Source organism: Pelecanus crispus, chromosome 3 (assembly GCF_030463565.1).
Source record: "Pelecanus crispus isolate bPelCri1 chromosome 3, bPelCri1.pri, whole genome shotgun sequence".
In the NCBI taxonomy this organism is placed as follows: Eukaryota; Metazoa; Chordata; class Aves; order Pelecaniformes; family Pelecanidae; genus Pelecanus; species Pelecanus crispus.
In genome coordinates this window covers 56094947-56112989 of record NC_134645.1, presented here as the reverse complement: position 1 = coordinate 56112989, position 18043 = coordinate 56094947, and the positions used below count along the sequence as shown (strand labels likewise).

General features: G+C 46.8%; 2 protein-coding genes across 2 annotated transcripts; both read left to right on the top strand.

Annotated features, from left to right (window-relative positions):
- The first annotated feature begins 610 nt into the window (after window positions 1-610).
- MRPL18 (mitochondrial ribosomal protein L18) lies at window positions 611-3243 on the top strand. The gene is made up of 4 exons (XM_075707628.1): window positions 611-674; window positions 1348-1528; window positions 2546-2780; window positions 3048-3243. Exons 1-4 carry the CDS (start codon window positions 611-613, stop codon window positions 3117-3119), a joined length of 552 nt encoding a protein of 183 aa, XP_075563743.1. The 3' UTR covers window positions 3120-3243.
- A 1870-nt stretch (window positions 3244-5113) lies between these two features.
- PNLDC1 (PARN like ribonuclease domain containing exonuclease 1) lies at window positions 5114-17232 on the top strand. Its single transcript, XM_075708039.1, is given in 20 exon segments — window positions 5114-5192; window positions 5704-5761; window positions 5892-5965; window positions 6943-6959; window positions 6961-6977; window positions 7101-7224; window positions 8084-8172; window positions 8466-8566; window positions 9831-9910; window positions 10919-11056; window positions 11982-12051; window positions 12307-12392; window positions 12620-12675; window positions 13748-13812; window positions 14686-14739; window positions 14959-15001; window positions 15568-15667; window positions 16154-16329; window positions 16491-16589; window positions 17160-17232. Coding segments are annotated over 20 exon segments (1599 nt in total).
- The last annotated feature ends 811 nt before the right edge of the window (window positions 17233-18043 follow it).

The window sequence follows — 18043 nt, the reverse complement described above, 5'->3', positions numbered from 1 at the left end:
GGATAACCCTGCAGCGGCCGGGGAGCGGGATGGGCGGCTGGAGGTGGCCGAGCAGCCGCCGCCGCGGGCCAGGCGGTACCGCGCGCCCCCGGCGCCTGACTCAGTAGCGGTCGATCCGCCGCCTGCAGCGTAAAAGTTTTGCTTTTAATAACGGCAGGCAGTTTTTGCGCGGCGGCTCTGGCCTCTACCGCGTGGCTGTGCTGGGCGCTGGGGGGAGGGCGGGAGCCCGCTTCCTGGGCTCGGCTCCCTCCTCCCGGGACGCCGTTCCCGGAAGCGTAGCCCCCCATCACTGCAGAGCGGGTGTCTCCTCGCGCCCTTTTTCCAAGGGGGGGGGGGGGCGGTAATAAAAGAGGCTCTCCGAGTCGGGATAGAGTTTCCTGCTGTATTCCGTGAGACGTGCCTGCACAACCCGCACCTCGCCGGGGGGCTCTCGCTCCGCAGCTGGGGAGCCGCCCCACCCCCCCCCGCGGCCGCAGTCCGGGCGGAAGTCCTCTGCGGACCGCTTCCGGGGGAAGTGCCGGCCGCGCCAAGATGGCGGCGCCCGAGTGCCCCTGAGCGGAGGGGAGGGGAGAGGGCTGCCGCCCGAGGCCGGGGCGGGCACCGGCTGCCCATGGCGCTGAGCAGCCGCCGCTGCCTGCTGCTGGCGGCCGGCGGGCTCCAGGAACGCAGAGCGGGTAAGCTCAGCCCCTCGGCGGCTCGCCGTGCCGGCCTTGCCCGGCGGGGGGGCTCCGGCTGAGGTGAGCGCTGCCGGGCTGGATCCTTGGCGGGGCTGCTCCGCCGTGCGCCGGCCCCGCTCTCTGCCGGCCTCCCGCTTGCAGCGGCCGTTCGGGCTCCTGCGGGGCGGGGGCGCTCTGACAGGGCCTCGGCCCTGCCGGGAGGTTCCCGGGGCCTCTCTGGAGCGAGAAGTTGTGCGGCAGAGTGAGTTTGCAAGCCTGACTCCATATGCGTGTTTGTTAGCGTGATTAGTGGCGATTAGCCTGACGGGATCGAGGACTTTTAACTTGTTATTTGGTAGCGTGGGCATTGGTTCCTTGCGTGGTTCACTTCCACTATTTTGTAAAGCCGTTATCCTAGGGATCTTCTAGTCGTGCTTGAGTGTATATCTTATGCATGGGTCTTGGACCACACTTTAATATACTTTTCATTTTTAGTTTACAGTCTATCTCGTAAATTGGAGAAACAGGTCGAACTCTGGTAATCCATCTATTTGGTGTTTTTTTAAAAAAAAACCCGTAACTTTGGCCTGCTAACTCTTACAAGCTGCATCATTCTGTACTGGTTTTGTTCTACTGTCTGCACTATATTCTTTTTAACTCTGTGGGGTTTTATTTCCTGCTTTCTTTCAAGGCCTTTGTTTTGCATCAACTACGACCAGTCTCAAAACTGAGACTGAAGTGGACACAAGCGAAAATGAGATTGTTGCTGCAGACTTCACTAACAGGAATCCTCGGAATTTGGAGCAGTTGGCCCTGGCTAGGAAGGAGCGTGGCTGGAAGACAACGTGGCCAAAGCGTGAATTCTGGCATAGGTGAGTCAGAAAGTCACCAGCAGAAATGAAGACTCCAAAAGAAATAAAAAACCCCACTACGTGGAGTTTCTACAAGATGTGCTTTTTGGGTTGGTGACTCAGTTGCCCCCTTAGCTGTTGTTAATTAACAGGTACTTCTGTGTTCAGAGCTAGCATTGCGTGGAAGTTAGCATATGCGTTGAAGATCTTTCTGTCTATTGTTAAGGTAGCAGTAATATTGCTCAAGCAGCTGCTGTTTAACTTAGGATTCTCCTAGTCCTGTGCTGACCATACATTGTTGTTTTGTTTGGCGCACTGTAATAGTCTGGGGGTTGTTTTGTTGGATTTTTTTTAATTTTTTATTCTGGTGGGGGTGTGTGTGCTTTTTAGGAAATGCTGATTGCTTCTCCTCTGGAAAGTAAATTCATTTTAAGCTGGGGATTCAAAATCATTATTTTGTTCTTGAGGGGAGAACCACGCCCTGTTTGTTCTCCCCTGGAAATCCGATATTGTCTCAGTGCAGTAGAAGAGAGTTGCTGCTAATACTCTGTGGTTGTGTGTTACGGCTTGGGAAGTACTGCTTGACCACTTGCTGATCCTGACAAGTTGTTACCTGCTGTGTGAGCAGAAGCCTTTAAGAGACTGCATGGCAAAGCTCAGGTTACACTTCTGCTGAAGCAGTTCCCCTGATCTAGTTCATAAGCACCCGTACCGCACTGCGCAGGTGTACAGTGCTTGGTTTGGCGTGAGTGCTGGCGTGAGGCAGCGTAGGACTGTCACCTGCCAAACTGGTGAAAAGTTGCTCTTGGAATTTCACTCTTGAACTGGTAAAGTGAGTCCTAGTTCATGCCCTAATAAAGTAAGCAAAATCTAGACCAGATAATAAAAGCAATATTAAGAAATCATTATTGTATCAGTAGCTCCAGTACATTGTTTTATTTAAAGTGAGCCACTTACACATTTAAGCATTTGAATGCGTTCTCTCTTTACATCTGGAAAAGACATCGTAATCCCATGTTATTTCTTTCCTTCACTCAGATTACGGCTTGAGCGGACACAACATTATGTAGAAGCTTTCGTTGAGCGCTGTAACGGGGATGTTGTGTTATCTGCCTCTACCCGAGAGTGGGCCATAAAGAAACACCTTTACAGTCCCAAGGGAGTAGCAGCATGCAAAAACCTTGGCCGTGTCATGGCACAGCGCTGTTTGGAAGCAGGAATCAACTTTGTGAACTTTAAAGCTGTTATCCCCTGGGAATACCGTTGTGACTCGGCAAGTACCCATCTCCTGACGCTTGTATGGCCTTTTTTCCTTTTTAAGCACTAATTTTACTCACTTTCACCATTAGTTTTCTTATGTGGCTTGACAATGCCTTCTTGCAACACTCAAAAAGGGTAATTTTGACAAGCTGCAGTTCCTGGCATTACGCTTCAGTGAGGCTGTTAACCTCTGCCCTTCCATGTAACATGTCCCCACTGATACATTGGTGCTAATGGCTTGTCTTTGTACTTATTTGTGTCTGTCTATCTTTTAAACAAGATTCAGGAATTCGAAAAAGCTATGGAGGAGGGTGGTGTTGTTCTGCGTGAGCCCCGAAGAATCTATCGGTAAAACGGAGACCACTGGGAAAACTTTCCAGGGAACAACACTCACTTCTTTAGGCATGCGTGCTGCCATGGTGAAGGTCCAGAGCTGGAAAAAGTTGGCATCTTGAAATAAAATATTTTTAAATGCATGGAAGTATGTCCCATTCTTGATTCTAAAATCATTGACACCTTTATTCTAACTGAAAGAAACTGTTACAGTTCAGCCTGACTGTATTGGGTTTGGGTGGCAAGGTTTTGGTAGCAGCGGGGGGCTACAGGGGTGGCTTCTGTGAGAAGCTGCTAGAAGCTTCTCCTATGTCAGACAGAGCCAATGCCAGCCGGCTCCAAGAGGGACCTGCTGCTGGCCAAGGCCGAGCCCATCAGCGACAGTGGTAGCACCTCTGGGATAATGTATTTAAGAACGGGGGAAAAAAACCCTGCACAATTGCATACAGGGAGAGGAGTGAGAATATGTGAGAGGAAGAGCCCTGCGGACACCCAGGTCAGTGAAGAAGGAGGGGGAGGAGGTGTAATGAACTGACTGCAACCCCTGTTCTCTGTCCCGCTGTGCTGCTCGGGGGGAGGTAGAGAAAATTGGGAGTGAAGTCGAGCTTAGGAAGAAGGGGGGGGTGGGAGGAAGGTGTGTTAAGATTTGGGTTTTCTTTTGCATTATCCTGCTCTGATTTGACTGGTAATAAATTAAACTTATTTCCCCAAGTTGAGTCTGTTTTGCCTGTGATGGTAATTGGTGAGTGATCTCTCCCTGTCCTTATCTCAGCCCCTGAGCTTTTGGTTATATTTTTTTCTCTCCCCTGCCAGTTGAGGAAGGGGAGTGATAGAGCGGCTTTGGTGAGCACCTGGCATCAAGCTAGGGTCAACCCACCACACTGACAAACTAACAATTCACTTCAGAATTCAAAAACTTTAAAGTATTTTATTTTCTATATTTGATTTTGTGTGTGTTCTAACCTGAACTCGTTGAAATGCTTGATCGGTGTACATGGCCAGTCCAATTTAGCAAAATGCAGTCATTATGTGAATATTTATAACAGTTCTAAAGTTATGTGCTAAATTTGGTAAAAAGATTAAATTCCCCTAAGTCATCTTTGCAGCTTTCTTGCAGCCCTTGGATTCTAACTACTGAAGCCTCGCAGGTCTGGGAGAGAAGCTGCACAAATGCCAGCTGTAGGGGGTTAGGAAGGCGGTTTCCCTCTTTCTGCGCCTGCCTGCTGCTCAGCCGCAGACCGGTGCTGTCAGCTCGCCTGTCCCACGGGCGGGCAGAGAGTTCCCCACGGGTGGGCAGAGAGCCCCCGATGGGCGGGCAGAGAGCTCCCCACGGGCGGGCAGAGAGCTCCCACGGGCGGGCAGAGAGCTCCCACGGGCGGGCAGAGAGCCCCCCACGGGCGGGCAGCGCTCCCGAGCGCGCCCAGGCTCTGTAACCCCGCGGCGACCAGCACGGCGGGGCTGCCGCCTGGTTTTGGGGAGGCCGGCCCGGCCGGTGCAGCTGCCGCACCAGTCACCCGGGGGGGCCGCTGCCCGCTGCTCGCAGACTTTTTGGGGAGATGGGAAATGAACGGCAGGGCCGTGGCCCAGGGTGCTGCAGTGTGAGACCCGCCCAGGCCTGCAGCATGCGCTAAATCCTTGGCGCTCAACTGGCAGCATTCTTAAAAAAAAACCCCAAAACCCAACCCAGTATTTTACTGCATTTTTACTTAGTAGTCGGTGCTGTTTCATAATATTTACTAACCCACAGACCACGCTAGCCTTTGCGTGATCTTTATTTCCAGAAGCCGTGCCACAGAAGCTGTCTCGGCCTCCCCAACCTTTCCCGTTGCGAGCCGCAACCTCCCCGCCTTTTACTCCCCCGTCCCTGCGCCCTGCCCGACCCCCCGCCCGCCGCCACCCTCGGCCCCACCCCGGGTTCCGGCGGGTTCTGCCTTTTTTAAATTTTTTACAGCTGGGCGAGAGCCGTCCCCGCCGGAGGGGCGCGCAGGGCGGGGGGCAGCGCGGAGGCCCGCCATGGAGGTGGAGGCGGCGGGCTTCGAGCGGCGGCTGCTGCTGAGCCTGCGGGGCCTGATCCGCCGCGCCGCCTTTCTGGGTGAGCCGCGGCGGGGGCCGCCCCTCGGCCCCCCGCTCAGGGGGGCTGCGGGCCTTTGCCCGGCGAGGCCGTGGCGACGCGGGCGCTGAGGTGTATGTGGGCAGTTAATGGCGCTGGCGTGCCCGCCAACGCTGAGGCGGTGGGTTTTAGGGCAGGCGGCGGGTTTTAGGGCAGGCGGCGGGGGTGGGGTGAGCCCTCCCTGCGGTGCCGGCCGCGCCTCCGTGGGCTCGGGGTGTTGGTGGCGGGGTCTGGGGACACACGCCCCGAGGGGTGAGGCAGCCCCTTCCCGGGGGGGGGTGCTCCCCTCCCTCATCCTGCCGCGGGGAGGAGGGAGCGGGAGACTTGGCTTCCACAGCAGTCAGGTGCCTTTTGGCTGCCGGTGGGGGTGATGCAGAGGTTACGGTGGAGAGAGGTGTTACAGGGATCCTTGTCCTGCTGCTGGTGACACGCATGCTTCATAGCTCAGATTTTTTTGTGTGTGTGTGTGTGTGTGTTCTTTGCACCTCAACAGCCTTTGATATGGAGTTCACTGGCTTACATTCAACTGTCCTACAAAATAACGAGCCCAGGTAAAGCTGCTGGACTTGAAACGCGAGGGAGACTGGCTGCTTTCGCTCTGTGAGAACAGCCTGTGCGTTGCCAACCCCCTTGTTCCCACTCTCCTTCCCCCCCCCCCCCCCATTCTGGTTTTGTTCGCAGCCTGTTCGATTCCCCTGCGGAGCGGTACGTGAAGGCCAGGCAGAGCGTTCAGCGCTTCACTGTTACTCAGCTTGGTAAGCAGTGTTCCCACACGGAAAATGATCTCCGGAGGTCTTAGCGGTAACTGGCCTTTTGCCAGCTGGCAGGCCCCTGCAGGTAGCTCCGGTCTTAATTCACTCATCACAGAGACATTTGTGTGCTGTGGTAGGGGTGACAACCCCCCCCCCCCCCCCCCCCCCATGTTTCATACTATCGGCATTTTAGTATTTTAAATAAACAAAGTCAGGTGGGCTGTATACTTTTTACTCGTCTGAAGTTGTTCGTATTTAAAGAGTGCAGGTACAAATACAGGGCTTTTAAAACAGAGGATGCAAGCAAGAAGTAGGTGACAGCAGCTCCTATTCAAGTCTGTGTCATCTGATAGAGTGTATGAGTAAGGGGGGCTATCAGAGGGAAAATGAAGGCTAGTATTTCTGATACTCCTAAAATAAAAAAACCAACACAAGAAATGGCCTGTGGTGGAGGGCTATTGACAGTTAAGAACCAGTTAGAGGGTCAAGAAACCAGCTCCAAAACTGTTTAAAATATTATTCAAAGCCTTAGGCTATGTAAGAGCTTAATGTGCTTTTTAGGGATTAATTAAAAAAAAAAAAACAAAAACCCTTAGTAGTAAAAAACATGTTTCAGTCCTCTGTGGTGCCTAGCTTCTTCCAAATGCTTTTGTAGTGTAGTTGGACCCACAGACCTGTGTATGCATAGTTGGAGATTTTCGTCACCAACTCGCCTCTTCTCACCCATTACTCAGTCTATTGCTATTTAATCAGACTTGACTCCTTTTCCCACTTAGCACTAAAAGCTTGTGTACCTGTTCAGCTCTCAGAAAGCTGGGGAGTGGCCTGGCAGTTGCTGTTAAGATTTGCACTGTGGCATTAGTGAATGGAAAACATGTACTCCATCAGGGGGATCCCCACATCCCTTATCTAATTTTCACAGTACCTGTAGACATCTAGCTGAACATTGCCATTTCAACAGAGGTTTCTCTCTCTTGCAGGGCTGGCAATATTCTCCAAATGAAAATTCAAACAAGTAAGTAAAGAAGCAGTTTTCTGTTACAATGAAGACAGTGCAGTTGAGTTTTTGTGCAGAATTCTCTTGGGAGGAGTTATTTTTTGTAATTATCTTCTAGAGAGATTTTTCTTTTCTTTGTAGGTATGTGGTGCATTCATACAACTTTTTTCTCTTTCCATCAACATTGGGAGTTACGGATGTTGAATTCACCCTCTCTGCATCTAGCATTCAGTTCCTGTCTCATTATGGCTTTGACTATAATAAGGTATGTAGTCTCTCTGCCAGAAATCTGGAACAGAGGAGTCTGTGCAATTACAGGAGAAACTGGGATTAATATCCCTAAATGCTACATTTCTGAAATGCTACATTTCTGGGGTAGATAGCATCTTGCTAAAGTATGACTGCATCATGTGGTTCATTATCAACAGGGAGAGTGAGTGCTGTTTCTTCTGAACTGCCATAGAGGCAATAACCACATCTTTGTCAGCCTAAGACAGGCATCCCCACTTCAACACCCCCCCCCCCCCCCCCCCAAAAAAAAAAAAACCCAACCCCAAAGAACCCCAAACCCAAAAAACCAAACACCCACAAAACCAAAAAAAAACCACCCAAACAAAAAAAAACCACCCCTGAAACCACCCCAACCTATCTCTGGTGAGCTGAAGAGTTACTAAACAGACCCCAGTGGGAGTCTTTACTAGCCATGAAGGTGGGGACGTCTCAGTTTACCTTAATCTTACGTATTGCCACGTTTTGCATGAAATTCAGACTATGTCATCACATGAGAGCACTGTTCAGCAATTTTGGACAGGAAGCATCATGGTGTCTTGACACTTGAAGTGTCTCGGTAAAGGAAAGGTAAAAGCAGAGCAAAAAAAATTTATTGCAGTTAATAAGAATCCTTTTTTTTCCTCCATACATAAACACGTCTTCCTTTATGTAAGAATGCGTCTTGGATTACCTATAGTTTGTAATTTTGAAGAGCATATTCTGAGAATGAGGAACACCAGCATCTTCCAAGTATACGCTGATTTTGGTCTTGGCTAACCTGCTGTTCTCTGATTTGCTGCAAGAAAGTCCAGGGGAGAGTAACCAACCTGGCTTTTTTTTTCCCACACCCTCAGTTCCTCAAAGATGGAATCCCTTACATGAATGAGGTACAGGAGAAGATCCTTAGCCAGCGTCTCTTAGCGGGCAGCTGGAAAGTCAGCAGGTGAGAGCGCTATTCAGAGAGGTGGATCCTCAGTACTGACTCTATTAACAGCTCACCTTCACTCAGATCACACTTTGTAGAAATATTAAAGCCTGTTGGTCTGAATGCTTTGCCGCCAGCTGTTCCAGCATGCTGTCGTCTGTCTGAAGGAAGACTGAGATCACAGGATACAATCTGGAGGGTTGGGTGAATGTCAGGAGGTGATGCTTTTGCATTCCCACAGCAAGGCACAAGGCTCCATCTGTAAAGAACTTTTTCTCACACTCTGCCTCTTTCCCCTGATCCTGCTTTAGTGCCCTGGACAGGGATGTGCTGAAGAAGGCTATTGATGAAGTGACCTGTTGGCTAGCTGCAGCAGAGGAAGAGGAGACTATGATTCTGCAGGATCTGAGTGGTATGAAACAGGGGTGCTTCCCTTAGGCACCCGTGGGCTCTGAGTGGCTTCATGACTTCTCCTGAACCTCTGGGGCTGCTACTGTCCTTTGCTCTCTGTTCTGTTAAACTGCTCTGTTGAGAGTGAAAGCATCTGTGCCCATCCTGCCTTTACAACTCTTTGCCCCTGTCTACACCTCAGTTTCTGTCAGGCATTCATCTCTGGACTCTGCTTTTCTCCTCTGTTGGGGTGGTGGGTCTTTCTGTAGTGGAAGTGGATGTCTAGGTGCTTGGAGCATGCTTTGTGATAACTGACTTCCATTTTGTGCTGCTTCAGAGCAGCAACTGGAGAATTTGCAGTTGCTCTGAATCAGGACAACTTTTGATTTGTTTTAAATCCTGGATGATCTGGTTTTTGTTTTCTTCCCCATGGAGATATATATATATACACAGCAGTGGAGATAAACAGGCCACTTACCACCTGTGTTAGCTTTTGGGAGTGCTGTAGCAGAGCTGAGGAATTTCTGTGCTGTTTTGGAGGAGTTGAGGGACAGGGAATTGTGGCAGAGAATAGTTTGTACGTTTGCTCACAGAAACCAAATCTTAATCCTTTAGGTCAGGGAATAAAATACAGAAAAGGTTAGGAAGGACAGGAAGTATTTAAGGCTTTGTTGATGCTTTTTTGCAGAGTGTGAAATACAAGACACAGCACGCTCCCCACCCCCTGTATCTGCTACGTCAGCTGCGGTAGATAGGATACTGATGCTTTAATAGGGTCTAGCAGTGGTTTGCACCTGTGACAAGACATTTATTTAAGTAAGCAGTAAGACGGATTAAGGTGTCTTTTTGTGTGCTGTTCAGAAGAGGACTGGGTTAGTTCCTTATTAGCTGTGGGGGAAAATGCATTGGTACTGCTCATCTGTGCTTGGCTTCTGGGTGTGTTGCTCTGAAACCTTCCAAAACCACAGTCAGTCTTTTTCAGAGTACTAGTCTTCCTCCCTCTTTTCAGTTAGTCTTTTCCTTTCCTCTGTGTCCTCACAAAAGCTTATTTGCCTGAAATTCTGTGATGTTTTTTTTTTTGGTTTGGTGTTTCTTCTCCCCTCTCCCCCGCCCCCATCATTGTGTATGGTAATGTCCCAAGATCATACATTCAGGAGTATTTTCTGTACACTGAGGGAGAAACATGTGGTCAGTCCTTCTATCTAGAAAAATGTGTTTTCTTAAATAGGCTTGTCTGCACCTCTGAAGTTTTTGCTACTTTTTTTTTTTTTTTTTGGTTGTCTCAGGCTATCAGATGTTTGAAGTTCAGCTGGTTCTGAGACAGGCTCTCCAAAACATTTGGACACAGCCTGTTGGAGACAAGAAGGTAAGATGGAAATGTGGATCTTTTGAAAAGAGAGTTTCTATCTACACAGATAGGACTGGCATTCTTGCAGGGACTCTGAAATGTTGCTTGTACTTGTAATGATAGGGTCCAGGAAGAGAAGACAATGACAAAAGAATGTTCTGGGAAGTGTAGATTGTGGGATCCCAAGAAAAGGGATCCAGAAAACTGAGTAACTTTGGTCTCTATTTGTCCTGTAGCCACAACATACCTTGAGCTGGAAGTGCTTGTCCTTGGTGCACTTCTGGAGGGACCCTCTCTGTGTCTCCAGACTTTGTTAGATCTCCTTTTCAATACCCCCACAAGAATGTACAGTTTTTAGCCTTTGTTTTGTGGTTTTCCTTTGCTGACTTTTGCAATGTAGTTACTTCAAAGACTTCTCTGTCTGTTATATGGCTTGCTGTTTTGCTATCTGCTATTGCTATTTTACATTTGGTGCAACATTTTCTGAATTAAACCTATGGCTGTGGACTTATCAAAACATGAGTATGATACCAGTCAGTTGTTTAAAAGTAGATTACAGAAGTCTTTTTTTTTTTTTTTTTTTTTTTTTTTGCATTAGTACTATTTTGGTGTGATCACCACTGTCAGCAGAGTGGCAGATTTACCCAGCCTTCTCACCTGACATAGCGTTTGGGCACTCTGTGTGATGGCTGTTTGTTTCTGTTTTTCAGTGCCATGAACTTACCATATTGGCATCAAGTTAAATTGAATTATGTTCATTTGTGCTGCAAAAAAACTGTGGTAGGAACCATCCTCTTAACAAGAGAGGCATTAATAAGACACCTTTAGTGCAGGTCTCTTCTTACTGCAGTACTGATCTCCATATGGAAGAGAAGTGAGACAGTCCTGAGGTCCCAAGGGATGCACTATTTCTCCGTCCTTCATAGCCTAGAAGCAGAACTTGTCCTCGGCATTACTGAACCCCAGTAAGCAATGTACATACAAGTAGCATGGGAGGCTGAGATACCCAATGACTGTTCTTTTCAGGTAATGGTGAAAAAAGTGAGGCCACAGCATCGTCGGCTTCTGGAGAACTCTCCTTGTGACTACTGCCAGAAGGAGTTAATTCTCATGTCTGCCCGGGGCTTCACCAACCTCTTCCAGGCACTTGTTAAAGCCAAGAAGGTAAAATGCCTCATCCCTGCTCTCATTTTTCATCTCTTCTTGATTTGCTACACTGGATGTAGGGGGATGATAAAAGATAAAGTAGTAATTTGTATTAAATGACTCATTTAGTTTGATCATCCTGTTTAGTTGTAAGTAAAACTGAGATGAATGCTTAGATTGCGGTCATGGTTAGAAAAAATGAGTGTTAAATGTCACATCTTCTTACTGACCAGGTCCCGCTCCCAAAGCATGCTCCGTATTATGGATCCAAACACTATAGATTTCCCTGTGTTACTTTCCTATTACTCCTGCAAACCGAGTGCAGTCAGGAGAGAGGGAGCCAGAACCCGTTCTGCAATGTCTTATGTCACTTGAGAAAATGCAGGAGTCTGCAATGTTGAAAATCCTTGTGTTACACAGCCTGAGTCACCATCTAAGAAAGCTGAGCAGATTCTTGCCTTTTGGGCAAGTCATGCTTTTCAGCATGCGATAGACCAGTTTATTGGACCATGTGGACCACTGGTCTGATTATGTGTGGAAATTCTTATGTTCTGTATGCAGATTATTGAATGAATTTCAGCTTCAGAAAACTATGGGCGATGTGCAGGCAAAGGCTCCCCTTGTGAGTGAGCCTATAAATCTGATTGCTGGAGGATTTTACCAGCGTTTAGCTGAACTGAGAATCCACCTAGCTCCTGAGGTCCATTCAAACTAGAATGCTGCTGAAAAAGTACCCTCCTCAGAGAGTCTGCAAGTCTGATGTCCTGGAAGCAGTAGTCCTCCTGTGAGTTTTGCAGCCTGAATTACTTTTGGGTGAGCGTGTGTGGATGCTGTCCACCGGAGGAAAGGATTGCAGCTGTTGAGTATGCCTAAAATTGGTTATCTCTGAGCTCTCTTGAAAAATATGCTCTAATGGACTGTTACGTTTATATTCTTCCCGTAGCCCCTGGTGGGACACAACATGCTTCTGGACCTTATGCATCTTCACGACAAGTTCTACAAGCCCCTTCCAGGTAATGCTGTACATAGCTGCTGTCCCCAGGCTGTTGCTTTTGCGACGGGGATGGGACAGTAAGCACAGTGGTCATTCGCCACTCCAGCCGCCCACAGTGCTTAGCCAGCAGCACTGCTAGTTGCCTCTTCTGAGCTCTAACTGCTGGGTCGGTGCATTGTTCCTCTGACTTCACCTCTCTTTCTTATTCATTTGAAATACCATTGGCTTTTCCTCAGTTTTACAGTGTCTCTCTCCACATGCATTTTGCTTTCAGAAAGCTATGAGGAGTTTAAAAGGAACATTCACAACCTGTTTCCTGTCCTCATAGACACCAAGACTGTAACAAAATCCGTCTGGAAGGTGAGATGCAAAGGTCTTTTTGTATGGAGTTAGAGCTTGTCTTTCACCGGAAAGAGACGGTATCCTTCCTCAGTGCCCTGTGGCTATAGAACTGTGACCAGTTCTCAGTGTTGCCCTGAGACATTCTGGTTTTAGATCTCATTCAGTGAATCAGCAGTACCAGTAAATGAGCTCACTTACCATGAGGTCGGTCTTGGTTGGGTTTCTAACATGTTCTTCTTTTATAGAAATGTCCGTTTCCTCGAGTAACTAATCTTTTGGAGGTGTATGCAGTTTTGTGCAGGTACGTGGTGGGCTATAAAGCCTTCATCAATCCCTTTGTTTTCTTGGGAAAGATATTTCAAAGTCAGTCATTTCATATGTTCATACTTTCCCTCCTCCCCAATGTTATTCAGCTGGTTTCTTGCCTTTCTAAATTTAAGAGCAAAAGATTTGCTCATCTTTCTTACAAAGTTATTGTGCAGTAAATGTTCTAAGTCGCTTCTCATATTGTACCACCCTTACTTCATTGGTCACAAGTTTGGCTTGCAGACAGCCTTACGTACAACTTTAGAGTTGTATGTTGCTTATATCGTGTTATGAAATGAGTGAGTTTCAGTTCTCAGTGAAAATACACCCTAATTTCAAATGCCAGCTCCCAAGAAAGAGCTGCACTGAGCCCAAAGCAGTAACTAAATACAATGTTCAAATGGAGCGCATGAGTAGATACCATATTTCATGAGCTTAGCCATGATGAGGTAGAGAGTTCTCTTTTTTTACACTTGTGGATAAATTGTTTTCATGTCAATTTTGCTAAGAAAAGGAAAATTTCACCCCTTTCCCCTTACCCCCTACTCCCAAGAAGGAGATGCAAAATCAGTGCTTATAAAACCAGTACTGGGATTCTGCTTTTTTTGTTTGTTTTAGCAATTTCAGACTGCAGATTCTCATGAGTTTTTATGCTTGTTTGTTCTTTCTTTTATTTCAGTCATTCCATGGGTATTTGTTTATTAATCTGTCCTCCAGAGTTCCCCATTCAAGTAGATCCATCTAGTCAACCCCTTCCCTTGGAGTTTTCCATTGATTTTTTAGTTCTGTTTACATTTTTTATATGCAATTAGAGCAGACTTGCTGCTTAGAAGGTTTGATTGGGGGAAGAGACTGAGGAAATACTTAGGAATTAGTTTTCAGGAAGAAAACTGGTAGATATTACTCAGCTAAGTATCTTAGCCTTTTCATAGAATACTACCAAAGTTCCTTTTAAAGTCTCCAGTAGCTTTTTCTGAAATGAAGCCACAGGTCACTAGAGAACAGTAACTTGTCTCTAACGTAACGAGGAAAGGCAAAAATCTTACACATACACTTGTCTTCAGCAGCAACCTAAATCCCAAAGATCCAACGTGCCCGGTGATAGCTCTTGCAAGTGACTGCTCAAGATATGGTACGTTCTTAAGCAAATCTTCAAAGTCAGGTAGCTGAAAAGAGGTTTGTTTTACTCTGTGGATGTCCACATGCAAAGCATTCAGTGAGTGCCAGTGTGTCTACTGAATTTGCACAGAGCTGACGATACACATTTTTGTCCAGACCCAAAGCCTGGGCTCCTAAAACATCATGTGTTCTGCATGTCCCTGGTAGCTGCCAAGGGTAATGCAGAGCAGGTTTGCATCATGCTGCTGGCACAAATGGCATTTACACTAAGCTGGGCTCAACTGAGCCTGACCTGGGGCTGTGAAGAGTTGGTAGCCCTTGGAAGGGGCAAGGGGAGGTGGGAAACAGCAGTCCTAGAATGGAAGATAGTGGGAGCTAATGGCAGGGAGGCCCCAGAGAGTAGCAGGAGCTCAGCGGCTCATGTGCAGGGTTAGCGGTGCAGTGTGTGCAGGAGGTTGTGTTCAGTACACGGTGTGATACTGGCTGCAAGGCAGAGGCTTCCTGGCTTTCCTGGCAGCATGGTGTCCTGCAGTGCAGGGCCTCCTGTGTTTTGAAATGGTTCCTGTACCATCAACAACGTATGCAACACAATTTGGTTTAGTTCTTCATGAAAGTTAAAATTTTTTAATGCGCATCTCACTAAGCTTTTCAGCCATTCGTGTAACTGCTGCCTTTTTGTTGGTATTGTTTTAAAATGCATGTAGAAGCATAGATTTTCTATGGAGTGTAAATGTTTCAGGGTGAGGAGGGAAATGGAGCTGAGGGTGGGGGGAAGAGCTCCAAAACGGAACAGTGGATCTTATGAATGCTAGGATTCTGCAGTGGAGCAATTTCCACAGCATGCTGAAGGTGTTTACTTGTTTTTGATTTTGTTGGACACTTACAGCTGAGAAGAAATCTCCTCACGAGGCAGGTTATGATGCATTTCTCTGTGGTTCAGGTAAAATGCTTCTTAAACACTTCTTTGGAGTTTATGTTGGGACTTGGCAATTCCTTTCCTTCTCTGTAGCTCTGTCTGATGCTAAGAAATACTTGTTTATGTACAATAGTCCACTGCTCTTAGTAACTTAGCTGCACTTTAGTGAGTTTTTGCTTTCCATTTATTTAGTTATGTTTCTTTAGCTTTGTTCTAATCCCACCTCATTATTCCTCCTTCTAGTCCTTCTGAAGTCAGCTCATTTGCTACTGTACAGATCCACAGAGTGAGTGATGTTTAAATGTTTACTGAAAATTGCATTACATGGATGGGTCCTATGGAAAACAGTTGTCGGTTCGCTCTGGCTGACTTTTTGTTTTGCAGGCTGGCCTTCCTTTTGGATAAGAGAAAGTGTTATTGGAAATGTCACTGTTCTAATTAGATTTTTGTTTTATAAATCTGAAAGTAGTAGCTTTATGTCAAAGCTGACATTTTAAAAATGAAATCAGGGGCCATGCGATGGCTCAGAGGTTGGGAAATGGCATTGTGACTCCCTTATCCTTGAACAGATCTCTCAAGTTCAGTTCACTTGGATAAGGGTCAAATTATTTTCCATTAGTTTCCATTTTTGAAATCTGTGTGATTCAGTGCCTTAAGTTCCTAAGAGGCAACTGTTCAAATCCATTCCCTTTGCTTGCAGCTTTTTGACTTCTGTAGAAGCTACCAAGATCTGAAAAACCTATTTTGTCACTAGTTGAAGAGCTGCTTCAGGAGCTCTGTGCTCCAGAGACACTGTGCAGCAGCGCAGTGCTGGAGAAACAAAACTTTGTTCCATTTTGTCTTCTGATACAGTGATGCAGTGGAGGCTGATCCTTCTTTCTCTCAGTATCTCACCGTGTTAGCCAAGTATCTGAACAAAGTGAATTTCATCCGAGGTGGTGTTTCAAGCATTGTGCGTATGAATTGCAGGTCTGTGACCAGTTTGTGGGGTGTGTAGGTCAGTAGCCTGGTTGATGGCTTCGTCGGAGGAGAAAAATCCACCGGTGCCTGGGCCCACCTTGGCAGAAATTGCCATCATACAAATGACACAACTGACCTTTCAAAATGTCAAATGAGTTGAATTTCTGCTTTGTGAAATATTTTAATATTGTTATCCTGTAAGATGACATTAGTCCGTTTACGTTGCCCTAATTCTCTCTGCTCTGCAGGAGAGCTTGCTGTTTCTCTGGTGGTTTCTCCATGGTAGTTGTGGCAGTTTGCTTTTATGACTCATGTTTAGAAGAATCTTGGGACAAAAGAAAAATAATTTTACACCGACAGCTGTGTTGTACAATCTGTCTTATTTGTGTGTCACGTTTTGCGTATTTTCTGATTATATTAGTAGTACTTCTATAGTATTTCCGAACTCGGGTATGTCTCAGTATTGTATATTTTCCAGAACTTTTCTGGAGAAGATACTCCCTGCCAACATCCCCCTCTCTTGGTTGTTCATGTCCGAGGCTGGCCAGGGCTGAATGAAAGGCAGATTTACCAAGAGTTTAAAGCTCTTTGTCGCTTTGATGTCAGATGGCTTTCAAAGAACCAGTTCATTCTGCTCTCCAATAAATTTAAGCAGTAAGTCTTAATTTTTTGTCTCTTGATCCTCTTTGATCCAAGTCTTCATCCCACCTTCCCTCTGCTGTGACAACTCTTAGATAAAGAGATTCCTGTCCCGAGCTGTGGGATGCTGTAAGCAGCCTGCAGGCCACAGCTCATGACATCTGCTTTCATTACAGCGTCAGGCGTGTCCTGCAAGATTATAAGCATCACCCTCATCTGCGGGTTTCGGTCTATCGCCACTGGAGGCACTCGCCACAAGTGAATTGCCTGCTGCAGTGAGTGATGGAAATCACAGGAATGGGGAGGGGGAAAGAGCGTTCCTTTCAGGGTGCCTGGCCCTGTCACAGCAGCAGGCTGCTGCTCTCTTGCAAAGTCCTTCTGCCAGCCCTTCAGGAGAGCAGGGGGTTCCAGAGCAGGTTCGCCTGCCGGGTGGCTACTTGAGAGCTTTCAGCCCTGGGCAACTGGACTTTAACCTCGATCCTGATTAACTGGGGAATGTCACCCCGTGGATAGTATAAAACTATGTATGTGCTATCGTTACAGACAGAGGGTTATCTTGATGAGCTGTAATGCTAGCTCTAATAAGCTTGAGGAGAGAGAGAGGGGCAGAGTCTCCCAGGTGTGGGATGGATGTTGTTTTTTCTACAGCAGAGTCAAAAGCTCAGTAGTAGGAGAGAATTCCAGATTCAAAGTGCACCCTTCTCGTGAGGTGGTGACAGCGATGCTCATGAAGGGTGAATTTCTGGCCTGACACAGTTTGGAAAAGAATCTCAGTGCTTATTAAGAATAAAATTAAGCCCTAAATATAAGTAGCCTAACACCATTTTGTTATTCTTGCCCTTTAGAGTCTCTGGTATTGTGGCACTGTGGTCTCTCTTGGCCTTTGTACTCGGAGGAGTTCCTTGCTGTTCATTCTAAAGGACTGCCTTACACATGAGGCATGAGGAACCCAGATCTTATTTTTTGTGTTTGTCTGTGTTTTGTTCTGTTTCATTTCATTCAATAAACTATGAGGAATAAAAAAAAGCTATTAATAGTTTTTAATTGCTTTCTTGGTTTTTAAAGAGAATGTGTTGGTTTCCAATTTGTGGTATTTTGTAATCTGTTCAAAGCGTAGTCTCCTGCTGAAGAGGAAGAGGTGGTTCTTTCGGTGCCTAATTTACTTTGATCCTCTGTTGGTTCTTCACAGATATTCATAACGCCAGTTTGTTCCCAGTGCTTGTGCTGCTCCATGAAATGCATTTCTGATGAAGTTCGGGAAGTTATGAAATGAAAGGGGCTATTTTCAGCTTCAATTGTAAAGCAGGGGAAATGTCACTGTTTACCAAATGAAAATGGGCAGAGTTGATGGAGAAACCACTCCTGGGGCTCATGAAGGATTCTGAGGAATAGTAGATAATTTGCAGTGCTGTCAGTGTCATGCAGTGTATTTTCAGTGGCAGTGTGGCTGAGGATGGACACAGATAAGCAGAACTTATCAGATTCCAATTTGTAGAATATACACGGGTCAGGTGAGTTGGCACACATTTCTGTTTGCTTCTAGTGCACAGCATGTGAGCAGTCCTTTATCCAAAAATATCATGAGACATGCTTTGTTGATCAGTTTCTCTCATACAGCTGCAGTATTTGTCAGTCCAGGGACTGCGGTCTTCAGAATTTTTCCTTATTAATTTCCTTCTCAAAAACAGCCTGTTGGTCCATGGTTACCAAATAATGGTCCCTAGATTTC

Bases quoted from the DNA above. Each gene is read 5' to 3' on its own strand.
- MRPL18 (XM_075707628.1), top strand. From the start codon at position 611: ATGGCGCTGAGCAGCCGCCGCTGCCTGCTGCTGGCGGCCGGCGGGCTC. The intron at 675-1,347 runs GTAAGCTCAGCC...CTTTCTTTCAAG, and splicing joins GCTCCAGGAACGCAGAGCGG to GCCTTTGTTTTGCATCAACT. The intron at 1,529-2,545 runs GTGAGTCAGAAA...TCCTTCACTCAG, and splicing joins AAGCGTGAATTCTGGCATAG to ATTACGGCTTGAGCGGACAC.